At 46.3% G+C, this 26,143-nt stretch overlaps 1 protein-coding gene and 2 long non-coding RNA genes across 5 annotated transcripts in view; 1 reads left to right on the top strand and 2 right to left on the bottom strand.

Moving 5' to 3' along the window:
• Positions 1-25,286, bottom strand: part of LOC118539489 (uncharacterized) — a 79,688-nt gene extending 54,402 nt beyond the window's left edge. The window contains exon 1 of the long non-coding RNA XR_013443359.1: positions 25,175-25,286. This is a non-coding gene — a long non-coding RNA (uncharacterized LOC118539489). The remainder of the gene's footprint in view (positions 1-25,174) is intronic.
• On the bottom strand, positions 23,761-24,694 carry LOC118539490 (uncharacterized). Its single transcript, XR_004919195.2, has 2 exons — positions 24,642-24,694; positions 23,761-24,078 (listed from the first exon to the last, which is right to left on the bottom strand). It is a non-coding gene; the product is annotated as an uncharacterized LOC118539490 (long non-coding RNA).
• Positions 24,805-26,143, top strand: part of CABLES1 (Cdk5 and Abl enzyme substrate 1) — a 110,367-nt gene continuing 109,028 nt past the window's right edge. For 2 of the 3 annotated variants that reach the window (XM_078060511.1, XM_036098089.2), the window contains exon 1: positions 24,813-25,810. In XM_078060511.1, coding sequence (XP_077916637.1) covers positions 24,951-25,810 — 860 coding nt within the window. In that variant the 5' untranslated portion in view covers positions 24,813-24,950. Of the gene's footprint in view, positions 25,811-26,143 lie in introns of all 3 variants that reach the window. The other variant, XR_013443358.1, reaches the window with a different exon arrangement.

Genomic DNA, 26,143 nt, shown 5'->3' with positions numbered 1-26,143 from the left:
TGTGTTCAGCAACCCAGCAGCTCTCCAAACCCATTGTTTAGGGGTTTTAAGGAGATTTCATTGGACAGGCACGATTGATTAAGCCATTGGCCACTGGTGGTTGAACTCAATCTCTAGCCCCTCTCCCTCCGTGGAGGTCCAACCCTCTAGTCATGGCTTGGTCTTTCTGGAGATAAATCCCCACCTTGAAGCTACCTAGGGGGCAGCTACGAGAAGCCGAATTAGAACAGAAGAGCCTCCAGGATATTCCAAGGGATTTAGGACCTCCGTTTCAGGAACTGGTGACAAAGACCAAATATATATTTTTATTGTAATCATACTAGATTTGTTACCTTTAAAAAAAAAAAAGATTTATTTATTTGACAGAGAGAGAGAGCAGGAGCAGGGGGAGCTGCAGAGGGAGAAGCGGGCTCCCCGCTGAGCAAGGAGCCCGACGAGGGACTCGATCCCAGGACCCTGGGAGCTGCTTCACTGAGCCACCCAGGTGTCCCGAGATTTGTTACTTTTATTGATTCAGTATGGAGGGGAACAAACCCCATAATTCCCTTCCTGTTGCTCCAGTGCGACCGATTTCACCTGGGATGCTTGTCGGCAGATGATAGCCTTCGCAGCCACAAGAAACGGTTTTGTTTTAGGTAGCATTGCTTTCTAGAAGCCTCCTTCAGCTTACCTTCCATTCTGGCTTTTGTGAGTCAATTGTCTGTTGATTGGTCACTGTGCTAAAGACAGATCAAAGATGGGTACTAAAAATAAGTTAGGGGGTTCAGGCTTATTCAAGCCCCAAGCACGCAGAGTTTCACTCATTTAAAGGGACCCTTGGTCCACAGATGAAGACAGCTTTTCTCCCTATCCTTGGTCTTTGAATTGGTCGCTAGCTTCCCTGCCCCCCCCCCCCGGGGTGGGTCAGGGGGGGTTAGGTAGGAACCTGTGGGGACCTTCGGCCATGGGAAAGTGGAGTTCTGACTCTGATGGGCCCAGCAAAATCGGGGAGGCCTACCCAAGAGGGAGCAAGGGGGAGAAGACCCCCATACCCTCAAAGTGTTTCTATAAAAACCCTGAAGTCTCCTTCCTTCCTGCTCTTTCCCTCCCCCACTCCACACTCCCCAAAATGTCTCCTAGATTCTCATCTAAAAGTGGCTGTTTCTGAATTTCCTATAACAGTAACTTCCAGAGTATATGCTCACGTGTTTATAAATACATTTGGGGATACCCTTTTCTCAGACGCTTTGAAATACTTCCATCTGCCAGAGCTGTTGATGCTTCCAAGGGTATAACAACCCGAGGCTTAAGCTTAGGTTATCCGTCCCTCCTGGAAGCGTCAGTGAGAAGTGGCGCGAGGAACCAGAAGCTAAAGCCCCCTGAACAGATGAGGGCTTTGAACCTCAGCAGGGCCGGGAAACACTCCAAGAGCAGATGTCACAGTTCTTCCCCTCGAGACCTCCAAAAAAGCACCATGAGAAATACAGGAACTGTGCAGCCAGGGCCCCACCCCATACAGCCATTCACAGGCAAACAGAGTGAACAACACCTCCCCCACCACACACACCCCCCCCCCATCCCCCCACCAGCGCTGTGCAGGACGGGCCTCTGAGAATGAGAATGGTGACATTCCCTGGAGACACACACCACAGGGAGCTTCCTGGGAGATGGGCTGTTTATCCACCACCCTGAGAGGATGTGGCTCTTGGTACAGATGACGTAATTCTGTTCCTCATCCACCCAGAGTCCTCCCCTAGGGCCTCCCCTTGTACTCTGGGAACAGCCCAAACTCTGGGATGAGGAATTTTGAAGATTGGTTCTGCTACTTGAGGGTGGTGTGGCCTTGGGAGAGTTATTTAACTGAAGTCTCCGGGGTCTCATCTGTAAAGGGAGTTAACTGTGTCTAATACTCTGTTTTCACCCCCAAGAGGGAGAATTCTGCCTTTCCTGGTAGATCCTGGGCCTTTTGTTGCGGGGTTAGGGTAAGGGAGGAAAATGAGAAGGGCCAGGGGAGGCTGATTTGATTTATACAGGGAAGAACAGAGAGCACAAGTAGGAAGAAGGAAAAATCCACTGGGAAAGAATGAGTAAAAGGAGAGAGAGAAATGCCAGAGTTGGCTGAGCTGGGGGAAATCTGGGGAGTGTGAGGAGGAAAAGGAGGACAGAGATTCAGGAGACAGCTGAGGACAGGTAGGACACATGACCCATGTTTAGAGAGAGAGAGAGAGAGCTGGGAGGCTTTGTATGATTATTAAACTGTCCTTTAGCGTTTCTAGAGATAATTCAATTAAATACGCAAGTAATTTGATCAGATAGGTTGTTGAAAACCATTGCCTTCATCGGCTTGTCCGAGAGTGAAATAAGAACAGAAACACCCAGAAGCCTATTAAATAAATGTCCCCTCCTTGGCTCCATGCTTACCCCCAGCTATAAACTTCAGCAGGTCAAGGGCTCGAACACACCACAATAGCCCTGGTCCCTAGCAGGCGGGGAAGCCTCCCATCAGTGTGTCACTGAATTTATTGTTTTCTGTGGTGCTTCTACGTGTCAGGCCTGAAGAAGGTTGAGAATTACAGCCTCCTTTGACTTCATTGTCATGGGTCATGCGTCCCATGAGGTGTGATGTGGAGATGACCACGCTGGGAACCTCCAGATGAGTCACAGACCTTCTAGAAGCATCCATGCAGAGCTCATTTATGTCATTCAAAGCTTCCTGTATCCAAAAGAAACCTCATAAAAAGTCAGCTAAAACCACTCGAGCATTTCCTATATTTTTGACACTAGGAATAATAAAATGGAAAAAAAGTACTTTGCAGTCAAAGGAAATGTTTTTGCTTATACCTAGGGCCAGGTGGGTATTCTCCATTGTGACCTGACAAGCTTTAATATTTGATGCAAACATCTGAATACTCATACATCATAAACCTTTTTCCTTCTTTTTTTTTTTTTTTTTTTTGTCCCACAATATTCACTGGTTTTAGTGACCCCCAAAGTGGTCTGGGATAGTTTTACATAGGAATTATATTTGGAAATAGAGTCCGAGGAATTCATGAAGCCTGAACCATCAGTTTATGTTATTTTTTAGTTTTTAGAGACCATTCCCATCAGATTTCTTTGTGTGATTTTTGTGTATCCTCATAAACCTGGGAGCTAAATAAAGGCGAAAAGAAGTAAACTTTGTTTCCCTCCTCTGCTCCGACTCTCACCCCCATCTCATTTGCACTCTGCTGCAGGATGCTCTAGTTCTCTTAACCTCCACCCCCACGGGCAGTGCTCAGAACTGTATCATCCCCTTAGTTCTGCGGGGACGGAACAAAGCAAGTAAAGTGAATCATTTGCCCGTGAAACCGAGATGCTCCCGACAGGGTTGGAGGGACGTTTCGATTCCGAACTCCCCCCCCCCCCACCCAGATCTGTGCCTGATATAAGACCAAAGAACAGGGAACCTGAAGTCCATTCGCCAGCCCGAGGGCACGCGAAGCACCTATTCCCACAGTCTTAAAGATTTACTGCAGGACGAGTTGCAAGTACAAACATTCACCCAAATTCCTCCCACCCCCACTCTATTCTCAGGAGAGAACAGGCCGTTGTAAATGTGTGCCTGTGGGGCCCGGAGATGTTTTCAAGGGAAACAGCTAGAACTCGCATTCCCAGCTATATTTTAGGGGCAACTTCCACACCACTTACAAGAAATAATGGTATTTTTTTTTTTTTTTTTTGCCCTGAATGGAAAATAATGTTCATGTAGAAAGTTTAAAAAAAAAAACTAGAGATCAGAAAAAGAAAAATCACAGAATCCTAAAATTTTTGGTGGTAAATCCTTATAGGCTGTTTTTTTTTTTTTTTAAAGATTTTATTTATTTATTTGACAGAGAAAGACACAGTGAGAGAGGGAACACAAGCAGGGGGAGTGGGAGAGGGAGAAGCAGGCTTCCCGCGGAGCAGGGAGCCTGATGCGGGGCTCCATCCCAGGACCCTGGGATCATGACCTGAGCCGAAGGCAGACGCTTAACGACTGAGCCACCCAGGCGCCCCTATAGGCTGCTTTTATGGATGTTTATATTTATGGAATATATATATGAAGGGGAAAAATGACTACATTTGCTAGATAAATTGATTTTTTTTAATTAACTCTATGTCATGAATATGTTCCCACTTTATTCAATATTATTTCATATGAGCATTTGAAATGGCTATTTGAAATGAAAGGAGTGCTATGATTTATTTAACTAATTTAAATTAATCCCCATTGCTGGACATTAATCCCAATTTTCTGCTATTAAAATCAATACTTCTGAGGTATCTTCGTATAAACCTCAGCAATATGTTCTTTCGCAGAAGTAAGGGGATGTTGAAATGCCAGGTCACAGAGCATGCCCATTTTAAAGGTTTTTGACATGCGACTTTATTTTATTTTTTTTTAGAGATTTTATTTATTTGTGAGAGAGAGAGAGAGCACAAGCAAGGGGAGTGGCAGCAGAGGGAGAAGCAGGCTCCCTGCTGAGCAAGGAACCTGGTGCAGGACTCGATCCCAGGACCCTGGGATCGTGACCAGAGCCGAAGGCAGATGCTTAACCAACTGAGCCACCCAGGTGTACCGACATGCAACTTTAAACATCAATTTTCAGTCTTCCTAGTCTTGCCAACATTGCAAATTATTTCAATAAAAATACTTTGCCAATTTGGTAAAAGAAAAAAGATGGTTTCACTGTGTTTTTACTATGAATATATATGATTCCCAATGAGATTGAAGGGCTTTTTTCACTGTTCATTAACCATTTATATTTTTCTTTTTGTTTTGACTATATCCTTTCTTTAATTTTTTTGCAATACTTGTCTTTTTCTTGCTGATATAGAAGACCTCTTCAAACATTAAGGATAGGAACCCTTTGTTAATACATTGGCAAGTTTTTCCTGGCTTGCTGTTTGTCTTAATTGCATTTATGATTTTTTTTTTTAATGTACAGAAGTGTTTTACTTTTATGTTCTATGCAGTAGAAACTATTAATCTTCTTTACGTTTTCTGACTCAGCCTGTCTAGGCTTTAAAAGCTTTCTCTAGGGGCTCCTGGGTGACTCAGTCAGTTGGGCATCTGCCTTCAGATCAGGTCATAATCCCCCGGGTCCTGGGATCGAGCCCCACATCGGGCTCCTTGCTCAGCGGGGAGCCTGCTTCTCCCTCTCCCAGCAGCCCCCAACTTGTGCTCTCTCTCTCTCCTTATCTCTCTCTCTCTCCAATAAAAATCTTTTAAAAAAAATGCTCTAAGTCCCACAGACTTTTGTCGATAAATCATAGCTGTGTATCATACTGTTTTGTCATAGCTCTTCTATTGTTGTGCAAGGTCAAAGAGACTGAAGGCCAGGAAGAGCTCTTAATGCTTACTTCCCCCTTATGTGTCCTGTGTTTAGTCAATAACAATCCATTCACTAAAAACATGTTTTAATCGAGCACCGCCTGTGTTCCAGGATTATCAAATGTAGATGCCATAGACACCTGTGCACATGTACTAAATAATTAACATGTGTGAACACTGCAGAGACCAGGGCAGGAAGGGAACTGGGCAAATCTTTAAAAAGCCCCTGCCCCTTGAAAATTTAAAGTCCAAAATACTCTTGAGGTTTTAAAGAGGCAAGATGTATAGGAAGCACATGAATAACTGCAAAACAAGGGAGAAAGTATAAGTAGCTTGTGAGATGGGTAAAACCTCTTTGTGCTCCCACCCTGGGGACCAGGGAGGGTCTGTAGAGAAAGTGGCATCTGAAGTGAGCTTTCGAGGTAGAAGTGAAGGAGAGAGCACTCTCTTCCTCCTGCCCTCAGAGACCAGAGAAAGCAGGCACAGTTGACCCAACCTCTCCCTGTGTACTATAAGAAAAGGTTACCGGTCAAATATGCTAGTCACCAACCCATGATGCCCAGAGGAGGGGTTCAGTGAAAAGAGTCAGCATTTCTTTACACTGCCTTTTGCATTTACAATGTGCATGTGGTATTTTTTTGGGTATAGATAATTTTCTTTGCTACATGGTTAAATCTTCTCAGATGATATGGCAGATTGTATTTTCCAAAGATGGCTGCACTAATAAACATCCCACCTCACATGCTCTTCTTAGAATGTGACTGTAACAGTTTTCATTGAGAGATGGAGTCTCTGTTCCCTGCCCTCAAGCCTGGGTGGGCCTCCAGAATTACCTCAACCAGTAGAATGTGGCAGAAGTGCAGCTGCATGACATCCAAGGCTAAGTCCTAAAAAGCACTCCTTCTCTCTCTGGAGACGCTTGCTCTCTGAACACAGCTACCATGTTGTGAGGAAGTCCAGGCCACACGAAGGCCACACAGGTCTCACCAACAGTCCCCATCAGATTCCTGATCAACAGCGAGAGAAGTGAACAGGAGGACTTGAGGCTCATGATGTAATTTACATTTTGAGACAACTATTGTGGCTCCTGGAGACTTTGTTGGGGGGAAAGGACAACAGATCAGGCGTGGAGGCAGGGAGAACAGATTGGAGGCTGCAGCTGTAACCCAGGACAGAGATGATGTGGTTTGGGTTAGGGTTATAGCTGTGGAGTAGGTGAGAAGTAGTCCTCTTTGGGAAATGCTTTTTTTTTTTTTTTTTTTTTTTAAAGATTTTATTTATTTATTTAAGACAGAGAGAATGAGAGAGAGAGAGAGCACATGAGAGGGGGGAGGGTCAGAGGGTGAGATGCGGGACTCGATCCAGGGACTCCAGGATCATGACCTGAGCCGAAGGCAGTCGCTTAACCAACTGAGCCACCCAGGCGCCCCTCTTTGGGAAATGCTTTGAAGGTATAGCTCATGGGATTTGCTAATGGATGGGATGGGAGTTGGGAGGGAAAGAGAGGAGTCATTGATGTCTAGATTGTTAGCCTGAGCAGTTGGGTATTGGGTAAGTGATGGGGTCATTTATTCAGATGAAGACACCTGAAGGAAAAGCAGCTTTTCAAGGCATATAGTCAATAATTTGATCCTGGGCATGTTCAAACCTATTAGACATCCCAGCGGAAAAGGTAAATAAACAGTGGGAAATGTGAGTCTAGGGCTCAGAGAGGCTTAAGCTGGAGATACCAATGTGGGAATCATGGCATATAGGTGGTGGTCCATATATTATTGCTGTGTAAGAAATGACCCCAAAACTTAGCTTAAAACAGCTATTTCATTTGCCCACCAATCTGTTGTGGGTTAAGAATTTAGCACAGGCACAACAGGAATGTTCAGTCTCTATGCCACAATTTCTGGGGTCTCAGCTTGGAAACCTCAAGGGCTGGAGGCAACATGATAGGTGGGCCTGGAATCACATGGAAGCATCTTTACTTAAAAATCTGACAACTTAGGCTATTTACTGGGACCTAGCAGCGGTTGTCAACCGGAATATTACAGTGGCTTCTCCATGTAGCTTGAGCTTCCTTACAGCATGAAAGCCTTGGGATGGTTGGACTACTTACATGGCGGTTCAGGGTTGTAAAGTGAATAGACCAACGAATGAGGCAGAAGCTGCATCGTCTTTCCTAACTTAGCCTTGAAAGTTTTCATTTTCATTTCATAGCCCATTTCATTCTATGGGCTACGAGAGAGTCACAGCCTGCCTCGATTCAAGGTGAGATGGGGAGGGTGGTAGGTATAGATCCCTTCTCTTGATAAAAGGCATGTGAAGATCACATTACAGAAGAGCATGTAGGATGGAAATATTGTTGTGGCCAACTCTGGAAAATATAGTTTGCTACAGAGGGAATTTATTTAGGGCTTCGTAATTCGATGAGATCACTTAGGAAGCAAATGTAGACTGAAGAAGTCCAGGACTGAGCCCTGGGCACTCAACATTTAGAGGATGGGAGGAGGAGGAGCCAATGGGCAGAAGGAAGCCTCGAGCAAATGTCATTTTTTTGCAGCAACCACTCCTTCCTTATGAAATTCCTTTAGGAAGTGGGGTCAGGACAGGTTCTTGCGTTGGCCATCAGCTACACCCTGGGGCCAGAACCAGCCCTCTCCAGTGGGCACTGCCTGGGGGCTCGATGGAGCACAGCTCCTCAGTCCCATCAAGATGATCGGTCCGTCAATACCTCCAGATCCTCAAGTGCTCAGTCTTCCATAACACAAGGTAGGGTGGGGAGGGTGGTGGCCATAGACCTCTCCTGTGGAGAGGGGGTGGCCCCAGTCCAGAAAACCCCTCCTTTTAGAAAACCATCTGTGCCCTCTCTTCAAGAGCTAAAGGAGCCTCCATTTTACTTGACTTCAAAGAAAATTTAAATTCCAAACAGTAGCATCTGGATTTAGATTTAACTTGACTTCAGTTTCCGTTAAAAGTATTTGGTGAATGTTGTCTTACATCTTGGAGAATTTCCTAAACTAAGAGAGTCCAAAGGTAACGATGTTTTCACCTCCAGGAAACGAAACTGCCAGAAGTTCCCTAAATGGCAGGTCCCAGGGAACAACACAAAATAGTTAAGTTCCTCTTCACAAGGACCCTGCAATAATAGTTAAAATCAACAGTCCGTGTGTTAAAGAGTTGGAAGTTCTATGATTATAGAGCTGTCTTGCTGAAATGGGTTCTAACCTCTACAGAGTTATAAAGAATGAGGCACGTGCTGTTCCTTTAATGTTGTTCTTGCTCATGCAAATGACGCCCTATTACACCCAGCAATGCTTAACTACTAAGTTAAAAACAACCACATAGCAATTTGGACCATTCCAGGGGGTGGGTATGTCCCCTCGGCTGCTTTGTGGTTTTCTGCAATTTCTATATTGTATACAAGAAGACTTGACCTGGGGCAGGCAGCAAGAAATGTGTAATTAGAAACACTTCCCAAGGAAATTACGGTGACAAGTGAAGGCTTGAGGATTTCCGCAGGAGCCTGGGGCCGCAGATATTCATTATAGGTACTTGGGAGGCACAGCTGCCCTGCCGAAAACCATGTCGAATTGCTGAGCGGCTGCATGCAGGCGTGGAGGACAGCCCAGAGCCGCCCGGAGCCAGAAATGGTGTCTATGGCAACACAGCGCTCCATTTTTAAACTTTTCATTGCATAAAAAGAAACTGCTTACGTTTTTCTTTTTCTTTCTTCCTACCAATTTCAGAGTTTGTACCAGCAGTGAATCCCCTCTAGGTCTAACATTTCCTGGTAGCTCACGACTTTCTGGGTTAAATGCTTTTGGCTTTACCTCCAACCAGTCAGGAAGCATTTTCCAATCAAATTATTGTTTAACCAAAATAAAAGAAAATGCACTTTTACTGCTGTCAACAACAATTATCAGCTCTCCCTCTGAGTCTACATGGGACTAGTGGAGGTTTTAAATTTAAGAAGTGTCCCTCCGGGGGTCAGTTAAGAAGGGCTTTCTCTAAATACAGCAAAGTTGCCCTGAGTGCCCTTGAGGACCGTTGGCTGTGGGCTGGGAGGATGCTGATCCACAGGCAGGAAGATTCGGGAAGGTTACACGTGCACCCCCCGGGTCCCCAGTCATTCTTTGTCAGTGTCCTTCTCACCTTGCTGTTAAGCCGAATGCCCTAAGTGCTTCCCGGGGGGGGGGGGGGGGGGGGGGGCGGGGAAGGGCTGAGGGGGAAAAGATTGCTCTCAGGAGCAGTGACTATGTAAAACCCACACACATGATAATCATCACATCTCCTGAGTACCAGCCATGTGCCCGGCAGGTGCTGCACCCCGTGTTGTACACGCACCATATCTAGTGAGCTCCATCGGGCTCCCGGGAGGAGAACACAGTCATTGTTCCTGTTTCACAGACGGAGAAACTGAGATTCAGAGAGCTTAGCTTGGCCAAGATCCACCACATCCTGGTGAAGAGCAGAGCCAGAACTTGATCCCCAGTCTCTTATCAGAGCCTTAGCTTTTTATTTTTTTCTAAATTTTGTTATCTACATTTCCTTTAATTTATTACCTACATTTTATTTGTGGTAAAATACAGATAATAAAATTTACCATCTTCACCGTATCTTCTCATGTTGTGCGGCCATCACCACCCTCCGTCTCCAGAACTCTTTCCATCTTGCAGAACTGAACCTCTGTTCCCATTAAAAAAACAACTCCCCATTCCCTCTTCCTCCATAGCAGCCCCTGGCAACCACCATTCCAATTTCTGTCTCTCTGAATTTGACTACGCTAGGTAGTGGGTTTATAAAGTATTTGTCCCTTTATGACTGGCTTATTTCACTTAGCAGACTGTCCTCAAGGGTCATCCACATTGTAGCAGGTGTCAGCATTCCCTTCCTTTCTAAGGCTGAATAATATTCCATTGTACGTCTACAACACATTTGTTCGTCATTCACCCAGGGGTGGATGCTCAGGTTGCCTCCACATTTTGGCTACTGTGAATAATGCTGCTGTGTTTAACTTTTAACCACTAAGATACATGGAGACTTTGAACGACTCTTAAAGCGGGGCACACAATCCACGGGCTGCCTGACACAACACCCCACCGATCCGCCACGGACCATGGGGCCCATCAGCCCCTTCCAGAAGGCACCACCTCGCCACAGGCAGGGGAGAAAGGAGCTTGAGGCCAAAACCTGTAGGTTCACCACCTGGAGCTCTACGGCTCCATGCTGGCACATCTGATGAGGAATTTAGGTGTCCAATTCCAGTCTCTATCCCTAAGACTTAGATTCTAGGGAACACAAGGTTTTTCAAATCCAAACTTCTCAGTCCAGACTTGGCTGCAGGATTCCCCCACTGGACCAGAGCCTGTCTTGGGACTCCACGGGCTCATCTGCCAACCCCTGCTGACTTCTACCACCTGGAGGCTCCCAGTGGGGGTGGGGGTGAGCAGTGTTCCCCTCCCAGGGGGCACTACCATAGGGGCTTTGTGGAAATGGGAGGGGCACTCCTGGTTGTCCTATGGTCTGGTTTGGGGGCACTGCTGATAGCTAATGTGTGGGGCCAGGGACACACGCTAGGCTCCCTGCCATGTGTAAGGCAGTCGCCCACAACAAAGAACTGTTCTGCGTCCTGAATCACTTTCAAATGTCTCATTAAAATGTATCTTATAAGTGAAAACCCCATTATAATCATCTGAGCCTAAAACCTAATTATGTTTTACAAACGAACACACAGTAATTTTGCATGGTTTTTACATGCACCAGATTTTCCAGGAATGCAACTATTGAGTAAATTGAGGGAGATGGTGTTTTTTTATACTTGGAACTTTACCTAGAGTTGTGCACCATTTTGGAAAATCATGGCAATGCCATTCCTAGTACTTGAGTTGCAAAAAAAGTATAGACAACTTTATCAGTTACATTTGTTTTATTTAAAGTTTTTATGTAAATTCTAGTTGGCTAACATATATGGTAAAATTTGTTTCAGGTATAGAATTCAGAGATTTATCAGTTACATACAACACCCAGTGCTCATCACAACAAGTGCCCTCTTTAATACCCATTGCCCATCTAGCCCATCCCCCACCCACCTCTCCTCCAGCAACCCTCAGTTTGTTCTCTATAGTTAAGAGTCTCTTATGGTTTGCTTCCCTATCAGTTACATTTGAATTGCCACATTCAGGAGAATCTACCTTTAGGGGCAAGTAGCCAACTCATTTCTTCTTTTTTTTTTTTTAAGATTTTTGTTTATTTATTTGACAGAGAGAGACACAGCGAGAGAGGGAACACAAGCAGGGGGAGTGGGAGAGGGAGAAGCAGGCTTCCTGCTGAGCAGGGAGCCTGATGTAGGGCTCGATCCCAGGACCCTGGGATCATGACCCGAGCCGGAGGCAGACGCCCAACGACTGAGCTACCCGGGCGCCCCTCCAACTCATTTCTTAGGTGTTCCCAGTGTAGTCCTGCCCTAGCATTTACATATTGAAATATACTTTGTATTATTAAAATTTTTTAGTCTTATTTCTTCTTCATTTTACACTCAAGGCCATTATATCACTTTTATTTTTATTTATTTTTTTAAAGATTTTATTTATTTGACAGAGAGAGACAGAGAGAGCAGGAACACAAGCAGGGGGAATGGGAGAGGGAGAAGCAGGCTTCCCGCTGAGCAGGGAGTCCGATGTGGGGCTCGATCCCAGGACCCTGGGATCATGACCTGAGCCGAAGGCAGATGCTTAATGACTGAGCCACCCAGCCGCCCCTCACTTTTATTCTTAAACATTATGTGTGTTGGTCGATTATATTGGACCATAACTCCTCATCCAAAACTCTTGGGGCCAGATGCTTCATAATTTTCCAGATCTTAGAAAAGTAGTGTGGTGCACATACGATATATTATATAACCCCTCAGCGGGGTCTGGAACAGCATCCTATAATCAAGCACACTAATATTTCTACAGTAAAACATAAATAGACAGCGTGGGATGAATAAAGTCTATGTGTAACTTCAGATGAGCTCAGGGCAGATTTTGCTGACAACATTAAAAAAAAAACAACTTTGGATTTCCAAAGCTTTTTGGATTCTGGATAAGGGATTACAACCATTGATTACACGTGGCTCTCACTTGGCCATAATGACGGGGAATTGTAAGGCAGCGATAGGCTGAGACCATGGCTCCACCCACCACTCAATGTCAGTTTCCCCCCGGGGTTAGGGGCTCCATCCTACCCTTCAGCTTCTCCCTTCCCAAAGCCTCGTCTAGGTTCAAGTGAATGTGAACCTAGAAGCTTCTTTCCTGTCTGTCAGCTCCTGGAACTTTATAAAATAACTTTGTCAGGTAACCGCTATCACAGATAACGCCCCTGAGGTATCTAACCATATTGGATTGCTGCTCCCAGCAAGTGGGAGCCCTGTACTCAGCACCCCTGGCCTTCCCAGCTGGCCTCCTCCCCTTCCACTCTCATCCCAAAGGTAAGCTGTTCTCTCTGCCTGAAATGCCTGCTTTCTTCTCCCCCTTGTCCTCTGGGTGCCTCTGAACAGCAAACAGCATCTGTCACTCCCTCAGGCGAAATCCCTTAACTCTTGGTATGTTCATTCATTACAAAAACATATTTTCTTGAGTGTTTACTATGTGCCAGGCCCTGGGCGAGGCTAAAGAATGTGGGCCCTTGTATAACCTTGGATTTCACTGGATAATGTCTCCCAAGGCCCTGCTTACGGCATAAGACACTCATCAGCCTTCTGTTCTTGCCAGTGGAGCAGGGGTTCCCTCCAGGGCTCCCCTCCCAGGAACAGTTCGGTTCCCACAGAGACAGGAACTCGTATTTGTAGGGCAGCTACTTGATGTGCCAAACACTCTGCAAAGTTCTCTTCTCTTCAGAAAGGGGATACTTGCTGGTGTGCCCAAGAGACAGAGTCCCAGGATAAATGTGCGTCATCTTTCCAGAATGTTAATTTCACTCAAAGATTTGAGGGAAAGTTAATTAGTATAAGGTAAGTAATATAAGGCATTTTTACATTACATCAATCGTGGAGATATTGTGAAGCAGAGTGCTAAATTAACACATTTTTCTTAATTTAGTTTATTATTTGAAGAGGTAATACATGCATGAGACAAAATTTGAAAAGTATAAAAAAGAGTTTAGAATGAAAATGTGGCCCTCTGTTCTCCAACCACCCGGCTTTACTCCCAGGAGGCAAGCAATATTCCTAGGTTCCTGGGAAGCTTCCAGGAGGTAATCTATACGTAGTACAAGTAAGTACCTATGTATATGGTTGTTGTTTTGTTTTGTTTAGTACAAATGCTAGCATAAAAAACACACTACTCTGCAGCTTGCTTTTTTTTTTTTTCAGATAACACTACATGTTGGAGACCTTTTCATAACATGTTCATAAAGAATTATGTCATTATTTTAACAGCTGCACAGTATCTCATTGTATGGGTGGGCCAGAATTTGTTAACCAGCCCTATGATGGTTGTTTCTAATAGTTTCCTTGTATAAACAACACTACAACAAATATGACCCTGAATAGTCTTCATTTGTACATGTGTTAGTATATCTGTAGGAAAAATTCCTAGAAGTGGATCATAGGGCATGCTGTAAGGTCCAGAGCTTTTCCAATCTACCCTCTATCAGAGTATCTGTTTCCTCATCCCTTAGCCCACATACAATAGACAGTAATGTGTTCTCAAACTTTCTGACCTTGGCCAATTTGATATATAAAAATTGTATCTCATTAGAATTTGTATTTGCTTTTCTTAAATCATGTAAGTTTGAGTATCTTTTTTGCCCACATTGCCCAATGTGGGACTCATGACCCTGAGATCAAGAGTCACATACTCCACCATCTGAGCCAACCAGGTACCACCCCCCCCCCCTTTTTTTTTTAATGTTTGAGATCCATTGGTATTTCTTATTCTGGGAACTGTTTTTTTCATACCACTTGCCCATTTTTCTATTGGATTGTTGGCTTTTTTCTTATCAATATTTAGGATTTCTTTAAATATTTAGGAAAGGTACCTTTTGTGATTTGAATTACAAATATTTCCCTTCAGTATGTTTGTCTTTTGATTTAGTTTGGTCCCACCCCCACCATATAGTCATTTGTAATTTTTTTTGTTTTGTTTTGGGTTTTTTGTAGCTGAATTGACCTTTGCTTTCATAGCTTCTGGGTTTTTTCCCCTTCTTAAAGAGGCTTCTCCCCTACCTGAGGTGATTAAAAAATATTTTCTCATTAATTCATGCCTCCAAAGATGTCCTAAGGTCTGACCATGCCAAGCATTGCTTTAGGTGCTGGAGCTGCAGCGCGGAACTGAATAAACCATGGGTGCATGTTCTGAGTTTTTAGCACTTTTCCTAAGTACTTTCATGGTTTCATTTTTTTGCAATTAAATATTTCTTCTGTTGAGAATTGAATTTGGTATAAACTGTAAGGGATCTTTTTTTTTTTCTTCCTAACTAGCAACCCAGTTGTCCCAACATCACTGCTTAAATAATTTATCTTTTCTTTACTGATTTGAGATGCCAGTGTTATCATATGCCAAATTCCCATGGCTCATGCATTTTTAAGCTAAAAAGAGGCCCTCAGAGAAATGTCCTGCTTTAAGCTTCACCAACAGACCCCTCAGGCTGTTAGGAGTCTTTAGGAGCTCTCTCTTCTGCCTATAGGAGCACTTGGTGGGAAGTCTGAGTATCACCGATGTCTTTTTATCCTCCTCGATCTTCACTAAGAACCTCCAAGGTAGATAGTGTATTTACATTTTCCAAGCAAGAAAATTAAGCCTAGAGAAATTAATAAAGTACCCCAATAGGTTAGGCCCCTATTGTTTTATCTGCCCCGCACTTCCCTTCTGGAAATTGGCTGCTCCCCCAACACACCATCCATCCGCCTTCAGCAGCCAACATCTGTTAGCCAAGTTGACCGGGCGGGGGCCTGCTCCACATAGGCTTTGCCAATCAGTCTTTCTCTGTAAATTTGAAATGGAAACCTAGAGAGGCCAGACTCTGTAAGTTATAAAGGTGGGAATCTGTGAGGGGCCACATTTCTTGCCCATGGAGAAAGGCAGAGGAACCTAATCTGTAGAGGGAGATGAGTCTGAATCAGGCACTAGACAAGGTTAGGGGGCAAGAAAGGGCGAGTCCCCGGGCATTCATGTTCACGGTTCTCTGAGTGTCCGGCTGGGTATTAGCTGCTTCCCTTTTTTGGTGTTCCTCCAGACTTTCCTATAGCTTTAGAACAAATTCTCCATCAGCCACTTTGACACTTGGACAGGGTTTCTGTCACCTGCAATCAAAGGGATCCTAGGAAATGGCTGAATGGGGTCTGTTTCTGGAAGGGTTTGTTTCCTAAGCGTTCACTTGGATGTATCATAAACAGGAGCCAGAATGCTGTTTGGGCTTTGAATTGTGTCTCAAAGGGCAAATGGAGTGCGCGATTGTGGCCAGTGGCCAGCGTCCTCAGCCATGCACCCTGTGAGCCCATCTGTAACCACATTAAAGACCATGCCAGGACAAACTCAAAGCCTACTCTTTCAATGTGATAAAGACAAAGTTGTGATTTAGAAACATAAGATCTTAACCTTTCCATGAGGTCACTGTGTGATGGTGTAGGACAAGAACTCAGGCCAATATTTAGCTCGCATTTCCCCCTCTCACATGTTCTCTTCTCCCTAGGGTACTCTTGGTTCTTTCAGGAATTACAGCTGTGCCCCCTGCCCCACCCCCCACCCCCCCTGCTGTTGGAAATCTGGAAGCCAGTTTCTCCTTAATGTCTCTCGCACTTGACCCTACTTTTCCATTCTCTCTGCCAATTCCAAGTTTTACTGCTTGTTGTAATAGAGTCCTAACGTTATTGCCCCCGTGCCTTTGCATGACCCGAAATGTCCCTTCTCACATGTACACTAGAGTCCAAGTTCAAATATCACTTTCTCTGTGGGGCCTCTTTGACCTCTAGGATTCAGCCGTTCCCCACTGACGCAGACCTCCACCCTAAGATGTTACAGAAGGAGCTAACCAGGGATCAGCCGTGTGACCAGAGGCACGTCACCATGCTTAGCTTTTCTGAGCCTAGATCTTGATCCATCAGACAGGATAAATAACAGGGCTGTGGTGAGAATTCAATAAACTAATATGTAGAAATGGCTATTTCGGGGCTTGCACATAAAAAGGAGCCCACCCTTGTTCCCTTTGCCCTGCTTTCCCCAATTTTCTCAGCAGGTTGTTAACTCCCTGAGGCCTGGGATCTGGCCTTACTCTGAGGGCCTAGCAGGGAGCATGATAGAGCAGGAGCTCAATGCATGCTGAACCGATAAACATATAAATGGAAGAATGAATAAAAAACCCTCTCCACTCCTTGAGGCTCTCTGTGCAACCCCAAATGCACATTCACCAAATTAATCCTCCATCAGTTTGGCTCTTCACACATGCTACTTCTTGTTCAAAATCATCTATGGCTCTCTATTACCTATAGGTTCAAATCCCTTATTTTAAGTAATCTCTCTACCCAACATGGGGCTCGAACTCACAACCCTGAAATTAAGAGTCACAGGCTCTACCCTCTGAGCCAGCCAGGCACTCCTCAAATTCCTTATTTTAGATTCAGGGGTTTCATGATCTGGCCCTATATGCTGTTTTTCAACCTTATGTCCCATTATTCACTGCTACAAATCTTTTAATGTAGCTGTTCTGGCAGGTCTCCTCATTGCCAGTCACTTCCAAAAAGTCCTTTCCTTTCTTATCCTTCATTCATACTCAGCCCCTTCCCGGAAAGGCATTTCCCTCAACCACTTCCTACCCAACAATGGCAGAGAAAGCTAGATGCCACCTAATATCCCTAAAGAAACTGAAAAAAGTCCCTAATAATTCCACCATTTGTTTGGGCACATATTATTCCAGAACTTGTTTCCATGCATTGAAAAATATTTTTTAAAAATTGTTAGTTGAGGGACACCTGGGTGGCTCAGTCAGTTAAGCGTCTGCCTTTGGCTCAGGTCATGAACAGGGTCCTGGGATCGAGCCCCCGCATCGGGCTCCTTGCTCAGTAGGGAATCTGCTTCTCCCTCTGCCTGCCACTCCCCCTGCTTGTGCGCTCTCTCTGACAAATAAAATCTTAAAAAAATAAAAATAAAAATTGTTAGTTGAGAAGCAGTTCCTATAATGACCACCTGCTTATTTGTACTTAGATAAGCAAATAAAAATCACCATAATCCTGCGAGCCAGTGATTTAACTTCTGGTCACAGTGTAGCCTTTAGACACATATTAGTATTTAAAACAACAATTCCATTTGTTGTTTACAAAGTTGAGATACTGTAATCTATCTGGTTTCTATTCTGCTTTATTTGGTTAGCATTGTTTCAAAAAACATTTTTCATGTCATTAAGAAAGTTCAATAAAGGTAATTTTTTCAGAAACAGAAGCACAACATTGTTTGAGTAAACCATAATTTACTTAGTATTTCCAATGTTCACATTTAGGGCTACTTTTTTCAAGTGTTCTTTATTTAAAATAATGCTGCAATGAATTTTTTTTTTTTTAAGATTTTGTTTATTTGACAGAGAGAGACACAGTGAGAGAGGGAACACAAGCAGGGGGAGTGGGAGAGGGAGAAGCAGGCCTCCCGCCGAGCAGGGAGCCCAATGTGGGGCTCGATCCCAGGACCCTGAGATCATGACCTGAGCCGAAGGCAGACGCTTAACAACTGAGCCACCCAGGCGCCCCTGCAATGAATATTTTTGTGCATAAATTTTTTACCTTGTTTCTCAATAACTTCTTAGGATTATTAAAATAACTACATTTCTGGGGCACCTGGCTAGCTTAGTTGATATAGCATGCAACTCTTCACCTCAGGGTCCTAAGTTCAAGCCCCACATTGGGTATGGAGCCTACTTAAAAAAAGAAAGAAAGAAAGAAAGAAAGAAAACAAAAAACAACAACTACGTTTTTGGAGTGCTTACCATGTGCCAAGCATTTACTGCACTGTTTTTTTTTTTTATGATTTTAGGGGCGCCTGGATGGCTCAGTCAGTTAAGCATCTGCCTTCAGCTCAGGTCATGATCTGGGAGTCCCAGGATCGAGCCCCACGTTGGGCTCCCTGCTTGGCAGGGAGTCTGGTTCTCCCTCTCCCTCTAACCCTCTCCCCTGCTCATGCTCTCTGTCTCTTTCTCAAATAAATAAAATCTTTTAAAAAAATAAATAAAGATTTTATTTATTTATTAGAGAGAGAGAACATGATTGGGGTGAGGGGCAGAGGAAGAAGCAAAATCCCCACTGAGCGGGGGAGTGCTGGGCTCGATCCCAGGACTCTGGGATCATGACCTGAGCTGAAGGCAGATGCTTAACCGACTGAGCCACCCGGGCAACCCCAGCATTTACTGCACTGTTAATGCACCAAATCTTTGTAACAATACTATAAAGTAGATATTATTCCCATTTCACAGATGACAACACTGAAGCACATCAGTTACATGCTCTATATGCTCAAAGCCATGATAGTGGGGCCAAAATTTAACCTAGCCAGTATGACCCCAAGCTCATGCTCTCAGTCATGAACTTTTTAAAGCTCTTCATACATATTGCTGCCAGACTTTCTGGAAAGGTTGTTCCAGTTGACACCACCAGCACTATGAGTGTCCATCACTCTTAATCGCCCTTCTTTCTTTTTGAAAGATTTTATTAATTTATTTGAGAGACAGAGAGAGAGAGAGCACATGCAGGGGGGAGGAGCAGAGGAGGAGGAAGAGGGAGAGGGAGATAATCTCCAGCAGACTCCCAGCTGAGCGCAGGCTGATGACACTGAGATCATGACCTGAGCCGAAACCGAGTTAGACGATTAACCGACTGAGCCACCCAGGCGCCCCATTAATAGTCCCTCCTACGAGTGATTGCCAGGCATTTGCATTTCACCTTCTGTGAGCTGTCTTTTCATATCATTTGCCCACTTAAGAGTCAAGGTTACTATGGATCACCAATCAGTTCAGCTGACTGATCACTGCCACTTCCCATGGCAGGCAAAGTGGTGCTGTTTCCCCCAGAATGGGGCCACATCCATCCCACTCTGATGTGACAATGACCTGAACAAAGGCAAACACTATAAAATAATGCTATTATGCTGCGAGACATAGAGCCCTGTAGGCCAGCCTGTGTGTTCAGGGTTTAGAGGTGCCTTCTGGGGGGCCTGTGCATGCGGGCCGTATGTCTGTTGCATGGTTAGCCCCTATGATTACGTGACAAGTGCTTTCTTCTTTGTTTGTGAGCTGGCTATGCGTGCATACCAGTATAATTTTTAAAAAATGGCTTAACTTCAAAGAAAACAAAACTAAAAGTTTGCTATGATTTAAGTATAAAGGTAATACAACAAAGAAAATTCATTGATTTTTCTTTAAAATACTAATACCATCAAAATTCCGCAGTGGGGAATGCCTGGGCGGCTCAGTTGTTAAGCGTCTTCCTTCGGCTCAGGTCATGATCTCAGGGTCCTGGGATCGAACCCTGCATCAGGCTCCCTGCTCAGCGGGAAGCCTGCTTCTCTGTCTCCCACTCCCCATGCTTGTATTCCCTCTCTCGCTGTGTCTCTCTCTGTCAAATAAATAAATAAAATCTTTAAAAAAAAAAAAAATTCTGCAGTGGGATGATGGGTGGCATTATGGGCATGAACAATGCCCTTCTGGAAGACTGAGGACATCTCATGGAAGCACCTGCAATGTATTTTCCTAACGCAGTCTGACTCCAGGTTTCTACCATGTCCTCTACCCACTTGCTCAACAGTGTGCTTCTCAGGTGTTCCTTGTATAATGACAACAGCCACCACTCATGATCACCCACTATATGCTGGACACTTGGGAGATGTTTTACACATGCCCTGGTTCTAATCTGCACAATAACCATGCAAGGTAGATAGGACTTGCTTCAGCCTTGAGATGGAGGAGCTGAGGCCCAGGGGTCACGGGGTTAGTGAGAGAGTTGGGATCTACAAACTCAAGCCTGTGTCCTTTGGCTGTGCCCTTCTCATGGTGGGCTTGTGGGACAGGCCACTTCACCCTAGATGTCTATGCCTTCTCCCTCACAGTTGGCTGGGCTGCATCCAACGGAGATTTCCGACGGATCGGAGGAATTTGAAGAGTAAAAGCATTTGCACTGTTGTCTTTGGATATCTACTCTAAAAACACTGCGGAGATGAGGAACGGTTTTACTGAAACACATCTTCCCAGATTAATGAGGTATCTAAATCCATTCTTGGCTTAAACTATTGTCCTTAATAAATTAGTAACACAGGCTTACGTGATTGTTCATACACTCCACGGACCAGCCCCATCACCTGTGTCTCTCAGCTTCTCATACAAGTTTTAAGAGCCTGGAGGCCCTACCTCATCCTAGGCAGGGACTGTCATAAAATATCATTCTCTCTCTTTCCTCCACATAGTGTGAGGGGTCTGGAGGCAAAGTGTTCCTATGTGGGCCTAGGTGTTGGGCTGCAGGTACCAAGCACTGAGGGAAGGGCAGGACCTCAGGCAGGACGAGGAGACTTGGAGGATCGCACTATGGCAACCGAGGAGCAGGAACACATCTCCCCTGTGCGTCTCCTGTGTAGGAAGAGGGGGGTGTCTGAGGTGGGTGATGCTAAGGGCAAAGGCTGAAATAACCTCTGCTGTCATCTCTAAGCTAATTTTCAGACAAGAAGTTCTGCAGAATTACTTTTTTTAAAGGGTCAGTGATTACCTGTAGGTTCTTTTTCTTTCTTTAACTGACTCCTGTACGTGTCAATCAAAACTATTGATGCATGCAAAAAAAATTTTTAGAATGGGGCACCTGGGGGGCTCAGTCCTTAAGCGTCTGCCTTCAGCTCAGGTCATGATCCCAGGGTCCTGGAATTGAGCCCCACGTCCGGCTCCCTGCTCTGCAGGAAGCCTGTTTCTCCCTCTCCCACTCCCCCTGCTTGTGTTCTGGCTCTCTATCTCTCTCTGTCCAATAAATAAGTAAAATCTTAAAAAAAAAAGTTTTTAGAATGGGTACTTGTAAGGGGCAATATTAAAGTAAATGGGGGAAAGACCCCCCAAAACACAAAAACCTCTGCAGACCAAGAATTACATTTCAAATTCTTTCTAGGCCTGCAATCCATGAGGAATTTGTATGCAGAACATCCTCTTCCTGAAGTGTCCTCCCCCTTCCCTCTTAAGCACCCAGGTCAGTAGAAATTCTGGCTCTTGGCTGAGGCCTCCCCCACAGACTTCACCTCACATATAAAGGTCCTTTTGATAACATTCACAGTTCCAGTCTGATTGCTCATTTGATCAGTTGATCAGAGTCTGCCTCGCATTTTGATTTAAACGTGTCTTGAGCTTTGTCTTTGCTTCCCACTATTTTCACTATAGAGGGCACAAGGGCAAAGAGCCACACTTCTTTTTTATTTTTGTAGCAAGGTGGTGCTATGTACGTAGAAGTTCCTCAGTGATATTTAATTAGTGATTCCATAGGTGAAAAATAAGTGAATTTGGAATAATTCAGGGAGTAGGTAGATTGGGCTGATATAAATAACAACTGACATTTTTTAAGGTACTTTAAGGTTTATAAAATGCTTCTCAGACAGTCTCATTTGTACCTCAGAATAACCTGCGGAGGAAATTGGCTTGGAGAGGTGAAGAGATTTGCTCTTGAAACTCTTCCTTCCAAGTTTGTACTATTTCCAGGATGAGTTGACTCTAAGTACAAATACAAGATTAAATCTGGAGATGGACCGCCGCATAAAACGTCCTCACCAGCAGAGGGCGCAGGACCACGTATGGGTCTTAGACTATGACAGGTTTGTGTACTGGCCCAGTTAACGAGCTAGATGTCATTGGGCAAATAATTTAATTTTTCTGAGCCTTGTCTGTAAAATACTGATAATAACACACCACCGCCCCTCCTTGCAGGGTGCAAAGGATTGGAAATAGAAATATTCTGTGGCCAACACACAGTAGGTGAACAATAAACCATACCTCTCATGATCCCTATAAGAGAATCGATCACAGGAACAGTGTGGAGGTTAAATAAGATACTGATTCTTGGTTGATGCTTTAATAAATATTTGAAATTAGTCTGCATGTTTGCCACCTAACATAGACAAAGAGTTATATCAGATGGACAAAGAAATGAAGATTGATGAAAAAATGGACATTGCTGGCAAGAGTATAAAGGAACAAACTGCACCAACCTATTTGGATGGGAAACCTTAAAAACATGATACTGCATTTGCCCCAGCATCTGTCTAACTAAGAAGATACTGGACGGTAGCAAGATTTAGAAAAACAAAGGAAGTCATCACCACTCTCTTTATAACAGCAAAAGTTGAAACAACCTAAATGTTCAATATAGGGTATAGGTTTAATAATTATAATCTCTCCACTGACTTGAACACTATGCAGCCATTAAAATGATCCTATAAAAGAATATTCTAAATGATAAGATGATCGCAACACAACAAACAAAAATCACGAGACATGAACAGCGTACTTTCACTTGTTTAAAAATACAGGATAGAAATAAAAAGTTTAACAGTTATCTGCATAGCAGATGAGATTGTTAGTGATGCTTTTTTATTAAAACTTCTCTTTACTTACCTTATTCTCTAAATGTTGTGCAATTACCATTAGTCATTTTTATAATAAAAAATCGTTACCATGAACAGAGTTGGTGTCTTTCATTTAACACTGCCTGCAGGCACAACCAGGCCAGTGGTCATGCAAATTAAGTTAATTGTAATAAAGCCACTTGGAAGTTTCAAGGTAGGTAGTTAAACAAAATAATTAAACTCCTAATGAAATTTCACAGAGCTGGTCACCAAGCTTTGACTTAGCCGCTGTAAGGCTGCTATAAACAGATCCCATTCTCTACTTTTTCAAAAGGCCTAAAAATGGCATAAAATATGAACAGTTGTTCATGCAAAGGGCCATGTGCCATGTTTGTCCTAAGCAAATGTAACCTGAAACTCACCCATATCTCATACACTCCAGGTTGGCTGCACATCTCTGGTGTATTTGCTCCACATTACTCAATTTACTTTCCTGAACTTGAAGTGGAGTGGAATTTCAATGTAGAGTTACCCATTAGTTCCAGGGCTAAATTTAAACCTTTAATTAAATTAATCCCTTGATCTTAAACACACTGCTTCTCCTTCAGAAAAGTGTAGAGAGGTGTCTTAGCTGTCGCAGAGCTTAATAAAGTGTGACAATTGTTCCTTACTACATTTGGTTAAGTCACCCAAACTGCACAGGGAAACCGGTACACATTTTTTCAGATGGCTCCTGGGGCCCCCTGGCCTCCCACCCCCCTCAGCCAACACAGGCATTTGTTGGGGCTAGGGCCCCGACCTACAGCATTCCATGACTCCTCCCAGGTCCAGAGTTGCTGCTCTGGAACAGTCATCGAATCCTTGGGCAGGTACCCATCTTAAGAGAAGACATGGTAGGTGCCAAACGGATGTTTATGAAATAAATGACAGAAAGTAACCATCCAATTGTTCCCAGTTTATACGGGATAAAAAGAGATCATAATCCACGAAATGTGCAGGGTGACAAGGGGAAAAGGGTGTGAGGCCATCATAGCTTATTTCGGTCTTCACAGAGTAAAAATTGACGTTGGCCTTTGCTAAGAGAGAGATGAAAAGTGACAGCGCCATCAAATGGGGATGTGTAAATTAGTCGGCCCATACAGAAGATGTTCAAATGAGCCTGGGCTCTTATGCACCGAGGGTGTACATTTATCTCAGGGGCTGCACCTCGGCCTGCGAATGAATGAGACACAAACTTAGTGGTTAAGCGACAGCTTTAAGGTGGGACTATCCACGTAAGGGGTTGTGGACCTGCCCGTGTAACTATAAATAAGGACCTATTTCTCAGGGCCCAACGGCTGCGCGGGGTTCAGTTAACAAGCTCATAGGCCAAATCTCAGCGTCCCTCCGAGTAACTATCCTGCAGACCCACAACTCTCCCGGGACCACATCCTCAAACCGCGACTCCGGGGTTCAGCTCGCACCCCCAATTCCCAGTGCGGGCGCGGCGGCGAAACGTGCTCGCCTCCCTTAGCTGGCTCCCGCGCGCCCTGGGAGCCTGACCAACTCCCCGCAGGAAGCTCGGGCTACCTGGACCGCCGGCAGATCCCCCGCCCCGCCACCCGCTCGGCTTTCCCTTCCTCCTCCTCTTCCTCCTCCTCCGGCCCCTCACCTCCCGCCGCCTGCCTCCGCGGCCGCCGCCTGCGGCTTTGTTTTCCTCCCAGGTTTCATTCCCCACACGTGATACTGTGTTATTGCAAAGAGCGCTTCGGAGCGCGAGCGCAGGGCGCGCGCACCTATAAATACGGACTCCCGGGCCGGGCGGCAGGAGACCGCAGGGGCGGGGAGGGCCCAGGACCAGGCGATCGGCCGCCGGCCGGCCAGCGAGCCAGCTAGCCGCGCGCGTGGGCCGGGGCGGCGGCGTCCCCAGCCGCAGCACCGAGGGGCGAGCATGGCCCGCCCGCGGGGGGGCCGGGCCGCCGCGCACGCCGCCCGCGCCCCGCGCCCTGCCCAGCCCGGGTCACCGGCGCTCGCGCTCGCCGCTTAGCACTCGGGCGCCGCTCGCTTCTCCGGGCATCGCGGAAATATCGCCGCAGACGGACACAATGGCGGCGACTGCCGCCACCACGGCCGCCACCGCCGGCACGGCCGCCTGCAGGAGCAGCAGCCGCGCCGGCACCGACGCCGCGGGCACCCGCGGATCGCAGCCGCCGCCGCCGCAGCAGCCCCAGCCCGCGGCCGCCGCGCCGGCCCGGCCGCCGCCGCCCGAGCCCCCCCGGAAACCGCGCATGGACCCACGGCGCCGCCAGGCTGCCCTCTCCTTCCTCACCAACATCTCGCTGGACGGACGGCCGCCGCTGCAGGACGAGGAGTGGGGCGGCGGCGGCGAGGAGAGCGGCGCGGCCAAGCCGGGCGCCGGCAGCGTCTGCGGCGCGAGGACTCGGCTCAGCCTGCTCGCCGCCGCCGAGCGGGGCGGCTGCAACGCGCTCGCCGCCGCGGGCACGGCGGCGGCGGTAGCAGCTGGATGGGGCCCCTGCCTCCCGCAGCCCTCGCCGCTGCAACCCCTGGCTCCCGGCGGCCACGCTGCGGGGCTCGGGCCCGGGGCGGCCCGGGGCTTCGTGAGCCCCCTGGGCGCGGGCCGGGCGTCGGGGGAACAGTTACAGCCGCCCCGGCCGGCGCCTCTCGCCTCCTGCGCTCCGCCGCAGCTGCCCGACCGGCCCGGGAACGCCGGGCAGGAGGAGTTGGAGGAGGACGATGCCTTTTACAGCGTGCAGGTGCCGGCGGCCGCCTTTCTGGGCTCCGGGACCCCCGCGAGTGGGAGCGGCAGTCGCGGTCGCCTCAACTCGTTCACTCAGGGAATCCTGCCCATCGCCTTCTCCAGGCAGACTTCGCAGAACTACTGCTCCCTGGAGCCGCCGGGCCAGGGGGCCAGCACCAGCGCCTTGGAACAGTTGCAGAGGTCCCGGTGAGTATGCAGGACGCGACGCGCGCCTAATCCCCACGTCCCTCCAGGCCGGCTCTTGGCTGCGGGACACGGGTCGCTCCCACCTTCCGGCGCCTTGCCGGATCCCTGGGCTTCTGGCCCAAATCCCAAAGCACGAGGGCACGCGAAAGAGGGAGAGTCCCCAGGGAGTGTGTGTTCTCAGGTGCGCGCGTGAGCCCGGCACTCGCAGAGCAGAAGCATCACGCTCATGCTGTGAGTCCGGAGTTGGGAGTTGCGGGAGCCCATTAAAAAGCCGCACCCAAACCTCCCATTGCAAGGAGGACATCACGAACTTCTAGAAACCCCGTCCAGACC

The sequence above is a fragment of the Halichoerus grypus genome, chromosome 13, assembly GCF_964656455.1.
Source record: "Halichoerus grypus chromosome 13, mHalGry1.hap1.1, whole genome shotgun sequence".
NCBI classification, from domain to species: domain Eukaryota; kingdom Metazoa; phylum Chordata; class Mammalia; order Carnivora; family Phocidae; genus Halichoerus; species Halichoerus grypus.
The sequence above is the reverse complement of the archived record's forward strand: the minus strand, read 5'-3'. Positions and strand labels throughout refer to the sequence as shown.